The sequence below is a fragment of the Pelophylax lessonae genome (genome assembly GCF_965119305.1).
Source record: "Pelophylax lessonae genome assembly, chromosome: 10".
Lineage (NCBI taxonomy): Eukaryota > Metazoa > Chordata > Amphibia > Anura > Ranidae > Pelophylax > Pelophylax lessonae.
Genome location: NC_138777.1, coordinates 66,022,009 through 66,040,503, shown reverse-complemented (window position 1 = coordinate 66,040,503; position 18,495 = coordinate 66,022,009). Strand labels below are relative to the sequence as shown.

Here is an 18,495-nt window from a genome sequence, read left to right as displayed (position 1 = left end):
GTTTTTTTTTGTTGTTTTAAGTTATTTCCCTATCCACATTTGTTTGCAGAGCACTTGCCATGCTCTTAATTACGTTTTGCTGCCATTTGCAGCACTCTAGCCCTTTCCTTTGGTGTTTTAGAGCCATTTTAGTGCCTTAAAGTTCGGGTCCCCATTGACTTCAATGGGGTTCGGTGTCCGGGAAAAGTTCGGTAAAAGTCCGGGACACGGACCCGGACTTTTTTTTAAAGTTCGGCCGAACCCGTCGAACACGGACATCTAGGTGTCCGCTCAACCCTAGTCGTGATTGATCATTATTTTTTTACTGTATTGCACATTCCTGCTTGCTCTGTTAAACTGGTATATCCATTGCCCTACTGATTACAATAGACATTCCTCATATAGCTATTCATAGATGTATTCCCTAACAGCTCTTAGTGTGCATAATACACAGGTGTCAATCCTTAGACAATGGTTCATTCCGTAGGCGTTTCCTATTGGGCATAATGAATGTTTTATGACTGTGTACAACCAAAAATGAACAAAATAGATAATCATAGGTCGTTATATTGTGCTAGCTGTTTTCTTGAATTAAAAACATTCCTTAGAATAAACCAACAACCATGGCTGTGTATTGTGAGCAAATTAATTATCTATGCCTCTTAGCTGTCTTTTTTTTTTTCTGTTTTAGATAGTGAAGGGAATGGATAAAACATCTTTTGGGGTTGTATTTTGCCTACACCTGGGCTGAGGAGTTTTATTTTTTGCATTATTCCTGGTGAAGCTTGTCACCAATTTGTGACGGGAAGGTCAAAAGTGATGGAAATGCCAACATTGTATAGATGTTGTTGAACAGAAGGTTAAGGAGCACCTATTAAAGGGTCATCTGTCTAAGAAAGGTTTTCTACTTGGTTTAGATAGTTTTCTACTCTCTCCCTGTTGTGATTAGGGAAGGAAGTGATGGAAATCTCCCCAATAGAACAACAGGTAGCAAAATAAAGCTTGGGAAAGATTTCAATCATTCCCTACTCCTTTCAAAATACAGTATAACTATACCAATGAAGATATTAATATAGTTAAAGGCTGATTGTCAGAATCATGATTCTGTTTCCTGCTGTGATCCTGTTCTAGTACCTGTACACTGCTACCATATCTGCTCTCTTTGTTCCTAATCCCAGTCCTGGCCCCCTTCTTGATATGTCTGCCTGGTTGTTCCTTGCATTTTCTGTTTTAACCCTCTTATCTATTTTCTTACCTTTGTTGTATATATTTGTACCACAGACACTCTGACTGGTCCTGCTACCTAATTCAAGATACACCTTTCGTGCAGTGTAAGAGCAGCCAGGCACATGATATCATCCACACTTCTGACTCAATAAGTAGTCTAGGGGATTGCATTTTCTGAATTTGTAGCTGTAGACTTTGGTTGAGATAGAGGGAGCCATGGGATATTCCAGAATGTAGTTGCCTTCTCCTGGCAACTAATTCTTCTTGAAAAGTCTCTTAGCAACATCTTAGGAAGTGTTCAGGGCCGGGCACTAAAGCAATGTCCCAGGCGATGCAGACCTCAGTCACCAGTTAATGAAAAGCATTCACTCAGACCCTGCTTTCAGGTCTGTACCCATAAGTTTTTTGGTGCTGGTGTGCCTTTCTTAGTATTAGGCAGGCAGCTTTGTACCCTAACAAAGTCTTTCAATGAAATAAAATAAATAAAATACAAACACATACTATCCTGCTTTTAAAATATAGTTTAATATTGTTCCCTGAAGTAAATCCACATCAAACACTGCTTCCAGAGATACAATCTAGGCCAATCATGATGGTCCTCAAAATTACAGATTCCCAGTTGCAGTAATTTAGGTTTACTGCTAGAAATAGTGAAATTTGGTTAACAGCATCACCGAAGATTCCCGCAGTATTACCACAGACAGGAATCTATTTTCTACCAGTGGGAGTATGGCATGTACAGTGGCAAGTCATTGCGATTGACATGAATTATGTCACTGGGCACTATGATTGAGCTTGGATTTACTTGAGTATTTATTTTAATTCATTAGGGCATCAAACATGACCCCATTTCCTGTACCATATAAGGTCACATGCCTTTCAACATTGAGGGGGGAAGTTGTAAGGGGGTGGGAAAGCCAACCCTCCTTGCATAGCACCTTTATCCCAATCAAGGACCTCTTCCCCACCTCTGTATTTTCCAAAAAAGGAATTGACGTAATGTGGGTTAGACTTATGATGGAATATGAAAAACCGCTTTATAATAATGACCAGTATACTAGTACCCCTTAACCATTCCCACAAAGGGTCAAATATCAATGCACTCCACCTCAATCATGAGGACTCATTGCCCACAAATCTGTACGGGCCACATTTCTGCTGGTAAATGAAATATTCTGTGGTAATACCACTGAGAATCTCGGAAGATGTCATTTATTAAGTTTAGTAAATGTCCGATCTTCTGTTTTAGTCTTTGGGAAATTAAACTGTGATGTTTCGGGACAAATGTACGGTTTTCCAGAACATAAAAAGTGACCATAGTGAAAATATCTGAATTAGTTTTGACACAAAAATTAGGTTTATATTTTATCCCAAATTTATAAGCAAATACATTTTCATAAATAATATATAATTTCAGATACAATCACTTTTTCTCAATAATAATGGTTATGGTTACAGCAACTGAACGTAAAATGCAGGATAATTTTTACTGAAAAACATTACAAAGCAATCATAAAGCACAATCTTTATATCTAGGGATGGTAACTGTTCAACACGACTAAGCAAAGTGATTTATTCTAGGTAGCATAAAAGGATAAAATGTGTAAGCAACCAATAAGAATATGGTCATTTTAGAATGTATCCCAAGGCAACAATAAATGGTATAGTGCTACAAATCCAGCCGCTGTATGTGTCAAGAGGTTAAAAAAAAAAATGTAAAGAATAAACCAGCTTAATAGAAAAAAAATAGAAAAGGAGAATAATGAAAATAAAAATGTAGGATGTAAATGTGAAAAGAAAATACCCAGCAGAGGCAAATGTATTTATTTTTTTACAGGTATTTCTATAGCGCCAACGACTTTCTCAGCACTTTACATATTGTACATTCACACTCATTCCAGCCCTCAAGGAGGTTACAATTTAAGGGCCCTGTCTTACATGCATAGATACATACTAGGATCAATTTAGACAGGAGCCAAGTAACCTACCAGTATGTCTTTGGAGTGTGGCTAAGGATGGTAGAAGCTTACACTTATATTTTTTAATGGTCTAATGTAAAGGTTTAGGACTCAGGAACAGAGTTAATAAGAATGACATTAGATTAACTTGATTTTGCTGCACAATTACCAGTTTTGTCATCTCACATTAAAAAAATGTTTCAGAAGTGTAAATCATTACATTTTCTTTATAGCAATGTTTGCTTGCAAATAAAATGATCAACTCATTTTCAGTTTTTTTTTTGTGTTTCTCAGTATATTTAGGCTCTTTTCACACCTGGGCGTTTTTGAGTGTTTTTCAGCTCCAAAAACGCTCAAAAAAAAACATTCCAAAACGCCCAACAAGTAAAACCCCATTCATTTAAATGGCCCCTGTTCACATCTGAGCGTTTTGCAAAACGCCTGTAGCTGAAAAAAGTACATGAGCTTCTTTTTGGGCTGATTACCAGCGTTTTTGATAGATGTCAATGCCTGCCTCCAAAAATGCCTAAAAAAATCGCTGTAAAAATCGCGGTAAAATCGTGGTAAAAAAAAACATGGTAAAACGCTACGCTCAAGTGTGAATGCAGCCTTAGGGTAGTTTGGTCTCCTTTTTTCTTGTGTTTTTGTATTTGTGGTTTTTTAAATGATTTCTATAATGCGTATTTCTGTTCCATTGTTTTTGTTTTATTTTACTGCACCCTTAAAAACCAAAACCATCAAACACCATCTTGACTTTAACTTCCCATTTGATTCCAAAATGGTGAAATTCTGCTGAATTCTGATTTAAACCAAAACTTAAAATATAACTTAACTCAAAACTTTTTTTCTAATAATTTTTGTACAGAGTGGGGAAGATGTAGAATGCCTACCAGATTTTTATTGCTGTCTGGGCCTTACATTTGGGAGATTTGCCCTTTCTATTTGCTTTTTTTTTTTCATGTTTTTATCATTGTCATCAAACATAAAAGAAAATCCCAAATTTTGGGTTGTTCTTAGAAAAGTAATAGAGGGGAAATGAGGTGACGACACAAAGGGGCAGGGTCTCCGGGCGACATCACTGGGTGGCCAACCCCACAGCTACATAAGAAGCCGCAAAGAGCGGAGCCGTCATAATCATGGGAGACATAGTCAGTAGACGACCGGGTTTGCAGCGAAGAAGACAACAGGGAGAAGATCTGAGGAAGAAGACCAGAGGGAAAAGACTGGAGGGAGAAGACCAGAGGGAGAAAACCAGAGGGAGATTTTTAATAAAGGACTTCTCAAAACCGCCTCTTGTCATTTTTTACACTTCATTGCCTTTTTTGGGGTGAATGGATAGGGGTACAATGTGCCCCATATTTATTCACATGGGGGGGCTAAATCTGGGGACCCCCTTGTTACAAGAGGCATCTAGATTCCAATAAGTCCCCTGCCCGCAGACCCCCCACAACCACCACCCAGGGTTGTCGGGAAGAGGCCTTTGTCCCCATCAACATGGGGCTAAGATGCTTTGGGGTGGGGGGTGCAGAACCCCCTTGCCCCAAAGCACCCACCTCCCCATGTTGAGGGCGTGTGGGCTGGAATGGTCCATGAGGGGGTGGGGCCGCTCGCTCATCCCCTCTCGTTTCCTGCCAGGCTGCTTGCTCGGATAAGGGTCTGGTATGGATTTGGGGGGGACCCCACAACATTTTTTTTCCATTTTGGCGTGGAGTTCCCCCTCAAGATCCTCAGAAAGCAAATCTTCCATTCAAATCAATGGGCTTAAAGCCGTATCAAAGATGGCTCATAGGCAACCATTGATTTTGAATAGAGGCAGAAAAACGCTGCTAAAAACTAACGCGGCTAAACGTGCAATAACGCCAATGAAAAAGGCTACTAAAAGCACTTTTTTACAGCTGCTTTTTCCTGGCGTTGGTAGTGGCTCTGCAGCTCATTTTATCTAATGCCCTGTGTGCATGAGGCCTAAGCACTGTCCCCTGTGTTGATTTGTAACAGAAAAAAAAAACCCTAAACTTAGTTGTTAAATGTAATTAATTTTATCAAGTCCAAAACAACTGTTTATAGCTTATTTAAAAAAAACAAAAAAAAAAAACGAAAATACATAATGTTGTAGCACTGGAAGGGGATAAACATGTGTAATATTCAACTATTACTGACAACATTGCACTATTGAATTGAAATGAGGCAGGTGTATTCCCTGAAGATAATATGTGTATTCTTTTGAAATGCTAAGCTTTAAGTTGTTTACTTATGAGAGTACAAATCATTTTAATAGACTTTCCTGGGGAAAGAGGGAGGCAGGATTCAGAGCCACCAGATGCAGGTTCATAATTAGTTAATTAAATAGCTTATTATAAATGGCCATACATGTTTATGAGTTACACAGACATTTGCATTACATTCCAAGGCTGGCTGAACTAGTTTATGTCTGACTTTGTGTGTGACTGAGATTACTTTTAATTCTGTCTTGCAGGCACAACAGCTAACAGACCTTGAGCAAAAGTTAACTGTGGCAAAAAAAGAAATGGAAATAGCTTCACTGGACAATGTAAGGACATTTATTACTATATATTATAATGTATGCAAGTTTGTTTATCTTGAAGGAAAATTTAAATAAAAGCTCATCCCTTGATTGAGTGCAGTGACCAACCTAACATCTGAGTTATTAAACCCATAAATGTACCCTAATTCTGCTTCTGTAAAATAATAATAAAAAAAATGTATTTATTTTGTCAACACATGTTGATCATCCATAATAAAAATATATACAAACATTCATTATAAAGGCCCTATTCATACTTTGCAATTTGGAATCATGGGCTGAATAGCTGCAATTCTCCTGCGATTTCAAACTGCACAGCAATCGTTCCAAAACACGCAATGGGCGTTTGGGTGTCATTCATTCTAAATGGTGCCCAAAATGCTGCGTGATTTATGGCGTAATTGTTGAATAAAAGAATTGTGGGGCAAAATGCATCTTTAAAGATTGTGTGAAGCTTGTCACCCAAAAAGGAGCAGGGAATTATTTTGGAAGACAAACACGCACAGGAAAGCCTATGTGTGACACTTGGAACTGTGGGAGAATTGCGCTTTAAAAATTGTGAGAAAGAAGGCTTAGTTCCACTATGCATGGTGTGAGTGAGGGGCTAAAAAAGAAACTCCAGACTTCTAAATACTGCGGCACAGCATAGCCCTCTAAGGCAGGGCAGAAGCTGTAGTTAGACTACACATACAGGTCTTGTCCCTCCTCTGCCTATGACTGGACACTGAAAGGAGGAGCAGAACATTGATGCACTCATTACACTTTGCTCTATTCTCCTATCAGCATGTTCTTTGCTAGCACATGAGCACTATAGTACAGTAATTGTAGTAATTGTATAGTAATCAGCTCCTTCTCCCTCCGCTAGTTTGACTGCAGTTGTACGGTGACTACAGTAATGATGTATTATTAAATTCAGAGCTGAATTAATGTGTGACATTTATATTTGCCTTGGAGTTCAACTTAACTAACGTAACCAGTTCTGGACCGGAAGGATTTGCCCCCTTAACCACTTCCCTATCGGCGTATAATAAAATGACGTCGGCAGGGTGGCTTTCTAGATCATATGACGGCCGCCCGGTCTCGCCGCTACTGCACGCCCTCGGGGGCGCGCAGCGTGGCAATCGGGGGTGAGGCTCGTCCCTTGGACTGAGCCCAACCCTGATCAAGGTAAACAGCCAATGAAATTGGCTGTTTACCACGTGATCGGCTGTGTCAATCACAGCCGATCACATGAGCGGCTCCAGCGCGAGCCGCTCGTTCCCTCCTCAATGCGCGCCCCCCCGGGGGCGTGCAGCGCGGCGATCGGGGACGAGGTTTGTCCCTCGGACAGAGCCCATCCCCGATCTAGGCCAAGAGCCAATGAAATTGGCTTTTTACCACGTGACCGGCTGTGTCCAATCACAGCCGGTCACAAATGTCAACAGAGAACACGGTAACTAGCTGTCACCGTGTTCTCCTCCTCACACACTAATCCTGTGTGAGGAGGAGATTGTGGTAACAGCTAGTTACCAATTACAGTGCACCCCAAACACACCGATTGCCCCCCCCAATAAAGAGTACCTGTCACTAGCCCATCAAAGTACCTGTCACTAGCCCATCAAAGTACCTGTCACTAGCCCATCAAAATACCCGAGTACCTGTCACCAGCCAAACAGGTACTCTGATGACAGGTACTCGGGTACTCTGATGGGCTGGTGACGGGTATTCGGGTACTCTGATGATGGGTATTTGGGTACTCTGATGACGAGTACTCGGGTACTCTGATGACGGGTACTCGGGTACTCTGATGACAGGTACTCGGGTACTCTGATGACAGGTACTCAGGTACTCTGATGACAGGTACTTGTGTACTCTGATGACAGGTACTCGGGTACTTTGATGACAGGTACTCGGGTACTTTGAGTATATGTCACCGGAGTACCCGAGTACCCATCATCGGAGTACCCGTCATCAGAGTACCCAAGTACCTGTCACCTACCCATCAGAGTGCCGGTGGACCTGTCACCTACCCATCAGAGTACCTGAGTACCTGTCACCTACCCATCAGAGTACCAGAGTACCTGTCACCTACCCATCAGAGTACCCGAGTACCTTCCATCTGCTCATCAGAGTACCCGACGCCTGAAGTACCCGAGTACTTGCCGCCTGCTCATCAGTACCCATCACTACTCATCAGTACTCATCAGTACCCATCAGTACCTCTCACCTATCAGTATCAGTACTGATCATCAGTACCCATTAGTACAGTATCAGTATCACCTATCAGTATCAGTACTACTCATCAGTACCCATCAGTACCTATCACCTGCCTGTCACCTGCCAATCAGAGTACCCGAGTACCTGTCACCTGCCTATCGGAGTACCCGAGTACCTGCCACCTGCTCATCAGTACCAGAGTACCTGTCACCTGCCTGTCACCTGCCAATCAGAGTACCTGAGTACCTGTCACCTGCCCAGCAAAGTACCCGAGTACCTGTCACCCTTCATACAGCCACCATGTCCAAGTCCAAAAAGGATTATATACGTCCTCCGTTTAAACCTAAATACCGGTGTTATGGCAGCAGATAGCTGCCATAACCCTGGTATTTTTTTAAATGGTGGATGGTTGGTTTTTCGATAAGGGTGGTCCCAGAGGCGGCTTCATCGCAGGATCGTCCTTTCGGGATGGCAGAAGAGGTGCCCCCCTCCCGCCGCGCTCCGGTCCTTATCCTCGCTTACTGGACCCGCCGGCAGCGGGGGGGAAACGATCCGGTCCCGAATCCTCACAGACAGGATGTCTCTATGGTCTTGGAGGACCGGAGCTACGGCAAACGTCGTGGCCTAGCAACCGGTTTAAAGGTCCCTTTTATTTATTTTTTTTCATTTTATTATTTATTTATTTTTTTTCTATCTTTTAGTGTACTTGTAAGATCTGAGGACTTTTTGACCCCAGATCTCACAAAAAAGAGGTCCTGTCGTGCCTATTTCTATTACAAGGAATGTTTACATTCCTTGTAATAGAAATAAAAATTATCATTTTTATTTTTAAAAAACGGTGTAAAAATAAAAAATAATAAATAAAATAAATAGTAAAAAAAAAAATTAAAGCGCCCTGTCCCCGTGAGCTCGCGCACAGAAGCGAATGCATACGGAAACCCCGCCCACATATGTAAACAGTGTTCAAACCACACATGTGAGGTATCGCCACAATCGTTAGAGCAAGAGAAATAATTTGAGCCCTAGACCTCCTCTGTAACTCTAAGATAGCAACCTGTAGAAATTTTTAAAATGTCGCCTATGGGGATTTTTAAGTACCAAAGTTTGTCGCCATTCCGTGAGCGTGCACAATTTTGAAGCCTGACATGTTGGATATCTATTTACTCGGTGCAACATTATCTTTCACATTATGGAAAAAAATTGGGATAACTTTACTGATTTCTTACTTTTTTAATCAAAAATTTATTTTTTTCCAAAAAATTGCGTTTGGAAGACCGCTGCGCAAATAGGGTGTGATAAAAAATATTGCAATAATCTCCATTTTATTCTCTAGGGTCTCTGCTAAAAAAATATATATAATGTTTGGGGGTTCTAAGTAGTTTTCTAGCAAAAACAACTGATTTTTGCTTGTAAACACCAAATGTCAAAAATAGGCTTAGGCAAGTGGCTAGGATGCATGATGGTGCTCCTTGGATGTTGGGCCCCTCTATATGGCTAGGCTGTGAAAAAGTCTCACACATGTGGTATTGCCATACTCAGGAGGAGTGGAAGAATGTACTTTGGGGTGTCATTTCTGCTGTGTACATGCTATGTGTTAGGAATATCCTATAAATTGACAACTTTGTGTAAAAAAAAAAAAAAAAAAAAGGTTTTATTTTTTTCCCCACATTTTCCAAAAACTTGTGGAAAAAAATGACATGTTCAAATGACCCATAATGCCTCATAGAATATACGGTGGAGTGTTTGCTTTCCAAAATGGGGTAATTTTGTGGACTTTTCCATTGTATTGGTGCTCTAGTTTTATGTGTATTTATGCTCCTAGAACGCCTGAAGGTGCTACTTGGTATTTTTGGGTGTTATTTTTGCCGTGTACATGCTATGTGTTAGAAATAGCTTATAAATTGACAACTTTGTGGGGAAAAAAAAGAAAAAAATATTTTCTTCATTTCCCCAAGAATTGTGGGAAAAAATTATAACTTCAAAAAACTCACCATGCCTCTTACTAAATACCTTGGACTGTCTACTTTACAAAAAAGGGTCATTCGGGGGGTATTTTACATAGTTACATAGTAGTTGAGGTTGAATAAAGACAATAGTCCATCCAGTTCAACCTGTGTAGGTGTGTGTGGCTGTAATCATCTCACATAGCCCTGAATGTCCTGATCCTTGAGCTGTAAGTCTAAGAGTCTTTTGAAAGCCACCATACTTCCCGCAGTGACCACCTCTTGTGGTAGAGAATTCCACACTCTTGTAGCCCTAACAGTAAAGAACCCCCACATTGCCTGAGGTTAAAACGCTTCTCCTCTAATTGCATTGTATGCCCTCTTGTCCTCATGGAATCCCTTCGACTGAACAGCTTTTTTTCTAAGCTGGGATCCCCATTGAGATATTTATAAATTGCTATCATGTCCCTCCTCAGGCATCTCTTCTCCAGGGAGAATAAATCGAGCGATTGCAGGCGCTCTTCGTAAGGTCCTCCAATCTCCTAATCAGTTTAGTTGCCCTTCTCTGGACTCTCTCCAGCTCCAACACATCCTTCCTGAGGACTAGCGACCAGAACTGGACAGAATACTCCAGATGCCGTCGGACCAGAGTTTTATATATATATAAATATAAAATATATTTGTACTGTCCTGACATTTCAGGGCCTCAAGAAAGGAGATAGGCCGTCAGTACATCTGGTGTGATAAATTTTCAGTAATTGGTACCATAGCTTCTAGACTCAATAACTTTCACACAGACTAAATAATATACACTAATTTGGGTTAATTTTACCAGAGATATGTAGCAGTATACAGTAAAAAAGTGTTTGGTTTTTTTTTCAAAATTTTTGCTCTTTTTTTGCTTATATCATGAAAAAAAAAAAAAATCCCAGTTGTGATCAAATACCACCAAAAGAAAGCTCTATTTGTGCGAAAAACATTATAAAAATTTTGTTTGTTTACAGTGTAGCATGACTGAGCAATTGTCATTCAAAGTGTGAGAGTGCTGAAAGCAGAAAATTGGTCTGGGCAGGAAGGGGGTCTAACTGCTCTGTATGGAAGTGGTTAATGACCAGGCCATATTTTGTGATTCGGAACTGCGTTAATTTAACTGAAAATTGCACGGTCGTGCGACACTTTACTAAAATGAAATCAATGTCCTTTTTCCCCCCACAAATAGAGCTTTCTTTTGGTGGTATTTGATCACCTCTGCAATTTTTATTTTTTGCGCTACAAACAAAAATAGAGCAACAATTCTGGAAAAAAAAAAAAAAAATTATATATATATATATATATATATATATATATATATATTTTTCACATTCTGCTATTTAACATTCCCAAAAAAAAATCAAATGTTTTCATCCTTTTAAGCTAATTTGTATTCTGCTACATATTTTAGGTAAAATGAAATAGCAATAAGCATATTTTGATTGGTTTGGGCAAAAGTTATACCGTCTATAAACGAGGGAAAGATTTATGTCATTTTTATTTTTTTATTTTTTTTACTAGTAATGGCAAGCGATCTGCAATTTTTAGTGGGACTGTGACATTGCGGCAGATAAATCGGACCCCTAATTGACCTTTTTGACACTTTTGGGGGGACCAGTGACATTACTACAGTAATTAGTGCTAAAAATATTCACTGTTACTGTGATAATGTCACTGGCAGGGAAGGGGTTAACCTAGTGGGTAATCAAAGGGTTCAATTTAAGCCTATGGGAGTGTTTACTAAGTGTAGGGAGAGGGGCTTGTGAAATGACCATAGAGACTTGTGATCCTATATAGAAGGATCATAGGCACTCTGTGATCATTTCAGAGAGAAGAATGATCAGCTGTGTTTACAACAGCTGACCATTCTACTCTCTCAGTGGGGAGAGATCGCGGGGTGGCCGGCAGCAATCAGGGGCGCCAGCCCCATGCATCGGCCTGCCTATGTGGGTGCACGCTCACCCCCCAGCACCACACGCGCGACGGACGTAGTACTATATCGGTTCGCGCAGCCGAGCCAGCCTGCCGCAGTAATATTGCGCCGGGCGGTCGGCAAGTGGTTAAAATAACTATATCCATTAAAAGTTTATTTAATAATCATGGAGCCTTGTGTATCCAAACTATGTAGAAATTACAACTAGTATACAAGGTACCCACACATGGTCTGCACCATTATCCTGCACTCCTTACAGTGTAGTCAGTGATTTGTAGCTCAGCCATCAACATGTTTTGGTGTTTCATGTTGGTGGCAAATTTACCAGAGACAATTGCTCTTTATTAACCTCTATAGCTAAGCCAAAAATCAATGAAGGAGACCAATTTGTAGCTGAGTGCAACCCAATACTATAGCACTAGCACGACAACACTAGAAACTAAATTGCTAGCTGCAAATCGCTTTTAATCGCTCTCATTAGTAATGTGTAGCAGCGATTAATCTCTGCTACAAAATACTCAGTGTGACATCAGCCTAAAACAGGTTGTGTATAGGTTGGAATGTTTTTTTCACCACTGGGTTCCATTAACACTTGTAAACATGCTGGGATTTAATAGGATGTTAGCTATAGCATCACCACTTTGTTCCCTATATATGGCGTAGCCATATGTTAAACATTCCTGTTGATGGCTATTAAGCCTCTGTGTCACTACAGTCCTTTTTAGGCTAGGTAATTTGGATTGTCACAGTACACCTTATGTATTTTAGTAGTATCCTAAGCTGAGTTGCCACACAGTGACTATCAAGTTGGGTTTATGATATACATAAACAGATCAATATCTAGCAAATATTCAAAAAGATGCTCAAAATTACTTTGGAATAAACAAATCGATGAAAAAGGTTTGCATAGGTGATTCATTCCTGTAAAGAAATGAGCAGCAATATATGGCAGACCACCTTTGCTCTAGCCTGCTAGGAAGTATTGGACATTTATTTCCTGAAAATTCAAACAGATTTCTTATTAGGAAGCAATAACCTGCTACTTAGTGGATGTAGACAAAGAAAAACAAAAAAAAAAAGGGAATGTAAAGCACAACCAACCTCCGTTCTTCAGGCTGCCAGGAAATGTTTGCTAGTTTCTTGAATATACTGTATATATGGGGAACATGCAGCAAAGCCATAAAATGTATGCATTCCCTTTGGCATGGAGCAGTGATTTCAATAATATTTTGAGTGAAACATTAAAAGTGCAAATTACCTTTAATGGCTTCAATACCAGACACTTTTACCCCCTTCCTGGCCAGGCCAATTTTAAGCTTTCAGCGCTGTCACACTTTGAATGACAATTGCGTGATCACTCAACACTGCACTCATATGACATTTTTATAATTTTTTTTTACATAAAAAGAGCTTTCTTTCGGTGGTATTTAATCACCACTGATTTTTTTATAATTTGCAAAATAAACTAAAAAAATACCAAAACATAAATAAAATAGATTATTCTTTGTTTCCGTTATAAAATTTTGCAAGTAAATAATCTTTTATCATAAATTTAAGCCAAATGTATTCTGCTACTTTTTTTGGTGAAAATAACCCAAATCTGTTTATATTATTTAATCTGTAGGAAAGGTAAAGAGACCACAAACTATGGTATATACTGTATATCTGAAAATCGATCAATCCTAATGTACTGACAACCTTTTTCATTTATTGAGGCATAAAAATGCCAGAACAGTACAAATATCCCCCAAATGACCCCTTTATGGAAAGTCAAAGGTATTTCGTAAGAACAATGACGAGTTTTTTTACACAGCTTTTTAGAAAATGAAGAAATGATATATTTTTTTGTTTGCAATTTATTTACATACACTTTGTCATTGTTATTTAAATACACATATTTACATAAGCTTTGTCACCAGTGCAGTACAGTGTCATCATACGACTGGTGTGGTGCTGAACAGAGACACTGACTGGTGACAGTATGTGAGATTTATTTTTTATTACATTTTTTTTACAATTTTCTTTTCTTTATTACATACAGTGACAACAGCAATACAGTGTTACCATAGTAACACTGTACTTTTCTGGGGAGGTGATCAGGATTTGTATTTGTTTTTTTACACACTATTATTGTTTATAACTGCATTTTCAGTTATAAGTAACCATTTTTACTGAATGAAAACTACTCATTCCGCATTTACTATTGTAAAAATCTGCAATTGGTCACAGCTAATAACATGGGCTAGATGGGCTGTGATTGGCCCTGTCTGTACCACGTGATGACTGTGACCAATCACAGAGCTTATCACAATAGCACACAATGAAAGTCATTTAACAAAGCTTTTTATTGTGTACAACTGTCATGTGATCTGCTGTGATTGGCCACAGTGGTCACATGGTACCGGCAGTGGGCCTCTACAGGGATTTGTCATTGGCTGTGTCTGGTGGACACGGCGGGTGACAGATTGCGCCGGAGTGTGGCCTGTGGGGTGCAATCCTGGGAGGACGTCATAAAGAGATTAAATGATATGCAAGAGTAATGCGTTTAACCTGATTGTGAAGTGGCACATCTGTTCAATGTATACAACCTACTGCAGAAAAAGGAACATTTACAAAGAAAAAAATGCCATGAAATGAAATTGGGGGACTGGGGGTTCCCTTCATCTGTACCAGACCCCTATTTCAGATGACAGTTTGGTAGAGATGGTAGTGGGGCACCCCACACAAAGTAAAAAAATGGCAAGGGGGTTCTCCCTAAAAATACATGCCAGACCCTTGTCTAAGCATGCAGCCTGGATGGCTGGGAAAGCTGTGGGGAATGAGTGTACCCTCCCACTGAACAATACTAGGTCAAGCTCTCAAAATGTGGGGCATACCTCATCCCCATGTTGGACAGGGGCCATATTCCTACAATCCAGCCCCTGCAGTTGTAGAGTTTGTGGATGGGGGACTCATCCAAACCCGGAAGCCCCCTTTAAGATAAGTGGCCCTCAGATACTACCCCATGTAAATGAGTAAGGAGTTCAAAGTATTAAATGTTCCACAATGTACATCCATCGTCAATCACATCATGTGGCAATGCAGATCCACGTCAATCCTGATAAATAATGCCAGAAAAAAAACCCTGCTGACCGCCAAAACAAACCTCTTCCATCACTCACTCTGAATGACATCCCTCAAGCCCACCGCTAAATCTATATAAACAAATGGGGGTCTCCCGATTGTTATAATTGACTAAATTTAGCCATTGCCATGATTCTGTGGACCCAGGCTGACATGATAATACACCTCCAGAAGGTCTCTAGCCTTCCATGATAGATTGAAGTCAACAGAAATAGGCTGAACAAATGTGACTGCTCTTCATCCTGGTTGAGGACTGGAGTGAAGTTTCAATTGGGCAAAGTGCTGGAGATATAGGGATTGATTTACTAAAGGCAAATAGACTGTGCACTTTGCAAGTGCAGTTGTAGTTTGCAAAGTGATGTTGCTCCACAGTTTAGTAAATGAGGCTAAGCTTCATTTTGCAGGTAATACCCAATAACATGCAAGACACATTAAAAAAAACATTTTTGCTTGCACATGGTTGGATGATGGAGGTCAGCAGATCTTCTGCTCACTTAAGCCTCGTACACACGCAACGATTGTTGGCCGACCGATCGGCCGTCTTTTGTCCAGTGTTGTTGTGTTGGTTGAAATGGGCTCTAGACTGCACACGAATTTTGTCGGTCAACAACAACCAACTGCAAAAGTGATGTCATGTTCTGGTCTACTTTTCATGTGTTTTTTCTTCTCTGAGCATGCCCAGTCTTGCTCATCTGATTTTTGTCTGCCGAAATCTGTACTGACTGACGAGCAATCAGCCGTTCTGTTGACGGCCAACAAAAATTTTATAGCATGCACACCAGATTTTGTTCGGCCGAAAAGTCGCAATCGGTTGTCGGAAGCATCATACTAACAAGCCGACAATCGGCCGATCGGACGTTGGCCGAAAATTCACGGCCAACAATCGGTGCGTGTGTATGAGGCATTACTAAGCTCTGGAGAAACTGCACTTTGTAGAGTGCAACTGCACTTACAAAGTGCACAGTCTATTTACCTTTAGTAAATCAACCTCAAAGTGAGTATTGTAGTGAGATCTAAAATGTTTAAGTTTAAAAAGGTTTGGCATTTTTTCTTTAATTGAGACTGCATTTCAAGGGCTTCCATTTGTATAATGTGCTTCAGTTCAAACAGGAGATATCACAGACGTGCATGTTTTCATTGTGCCTAGCTTGTAATATAACTATATGTTGTTATGAAGGAAACAAAGTTTTTTTTTATCATAATTGGCTACTTGTAAAATCCATAATCAACTTAGGCATTTCCTCTACACAGGAATCACAGTTAAAAGCCTTGAAAGAGACAGTTCAGCTTTGTCTATCATCGGTTTTACACAATCAGCCACCCGCTGTAAACATCATCTCATCAAAGCCCAGAGAGAGACCGACATCCTCAAGAGGGACACTGGAAACATCTTACACAGAGGTACTTATTATGTTCGTTTGTTCTCTCATCTTCGGCTTGGCAAACTTACTGGTAAAAAACATAAAATATGGTAATCAACGAAAAAAATCTTTCTCTTTATATAAAAAGTTTTAAGTGGTATTCTGTTTGGTCATCCTTGTGAGCCACACACATCTGCCATACTGAATAGCCAGCAGAGTAACCCCACTGTTTTGTTTTTTTTTAGTTTGTGACATCCTGTGTCACCTGCTTGCTGATTGTATGAATCATTTTGGGTGAAAATACTGTTTCATTTAGAGAAAAAGAAAGCAGGACCCTGCAGCAGGAGAACTTTAATGGCATGAGCATGAGATCAACCAAACATATAGAAAAGCATCAAAATATCTTATTCATACACATACGGTTAAAACAGAATGTGCAACATAACATCCGAAATGCAACCAAATAAACAATTAAAATCATAAAAAGAGACATATCAATAGAGAATGTGACCCTTAAACAGCACCTCACCAATTAATATAAAAAATATATTGGGTAACAATCCCCAGAGAGGATGTCTGTGTGTTGGGTCACCTCTGCAGGTCAACACATTTCTCTATATCACATAGCTTCCTCAGGACCAACTTAGGAGGAAATTACATTCTGCTAAATATAATAAATACAGATTAGGTATGTACAAATATTCATGTACATGTATTTATACATACATTCAACTTCTAAAATAAAGGTAAGCTGACAATCCGCAGAGAGCACTTACAGCAGAGTCGATTGGATCGGCTAGGTCATCATAATATGTCTTTTAGGCTGACATAGGGACCACAGGATATCCAACCTTCAGGGGCCTCATTATCTTAATGTTCCAACATCTACAGTGGTAATCGAAAGTTTGGGCACCCCAGGTAAAAATGTGTATTAATGTGCATAAAGAAGCCAAGGAAAGATGGAAACATCTCTAAAGGGCATCAAATTACAGATTAGACATTCTTATAATATGTCAACAAAAGTTAAATTTTATTTCTATCATTTACACTTTCAAAATGACAGAAAACAAAAAAATGGCGTCTGCAAAAGTTTGGGCACCCTGCAGAGTTAATATCTTGTACTGCCCCCTTTGGCAAGTATCACAGCTTGTAAACGCTTTTTGTAGCCAGCCAAGAGTCTTTCAATTTTTGTTTGAGGTATCTTTGCCCATTTTTCTTTACAAAAGTCTTCCAGTTCATTGAGAACCAGTTCTTTCTGGGCTGTCTGTCACGCACTGCTCTTTTAAGGTCTATCCATAGATTTTTAATTATGTTGAGATCAGGAGATTGTGAAGGCCATGGCAAAACCTTCAGTTTACGCCTCTTGATGTAATCCCGCTTGTATTTTGAGGTGTGTTTAGGATCATTATCCATTTGTAGAAGCCATCCTCTCTTTAACTTCAGCATTTTCACAGATGGCATCAAGTTACCATCCAAAATTTGCTCAAATTTTATTGAATCCATTTTTCTTCTACTCGTGAGATGTTCCCTGTGCCACTGGCTGCAATACAACCCCAAAGCATGATTGATCCACCCCCATGCTTAACAGTTGGACAGAGGTTCTTTTCATTAAATTATGTGCCCCTTCTCCTCCAAACGTACCTTTGCTCATTCCGGCCAAAAAGTTTGATGTTAACCTAATCGGTCCACAGAACTTGTTTCCAAAATGCATCAGGCTTGTCTATATGTTAATTTGCAAAGTTCACACGCTGATTTTTGTGGTGAGGACGTAGAAGAGGTTTTCTTCTGATGACTTTTCCATGAAGACCATATTTGTACAAGTATCTCTTTATAGTGGAATAGTGTAACACAACTCCAATGTCTGCCAGATCTTTCTGGAGGGATCGTGCAGTCAAACGTGGGTTTTGAATTGTTTTTCTCACAATCCTGCTAGCTGTTCTGTCTGATATTTTTCTTGGTCTTCCAGATCTTGCTTTAACTTCCACTGTTCCTGATGACTGCCATTTCTTAATTACATTCCGAACAGAGGATATTGACATCTGAAAATGCTTTGCTATCTTCTTATAGCCTTCTCCAGCTTTGTGAGCGTCAACTATTTTCAGTTTTCTAGACAACTGCTTAGAAGATCCCATGGTGCTGATTGTTGAGGCAAGGTCAGATGAGTCTGGGCATTTAAAACCTTTGAGATTGACATCACCTGGTC

At 39.9% G+C, this 18,495-nt stretch overlaps 1 protein-coding gene across 1 annotated transcript in view; it reads left to right on the top strand.

The window, feature by feature from the left end:
* The window catches only part of LUZP2 (leucine zipper protein 2), a 950,181-nt gene that overhangs the window by 794,022 nt on the left and 137,664 nt on the right, over positions 1-18,495 (top strand). Inside the window, exons 8-9 of the mRNA XM_082270449.1 lie at positions 5,638-5,712; positions 16,183-16,332. Coding sequence (XP_082126575.1) covers positions 5,638-5,712; positions 16,183-16,332 — 225 coding nt within the window. The remainder of the gene's footprint in view (positions 1-5,637; positions 5,713-16,182; positions 16,333-18,495) is intronic.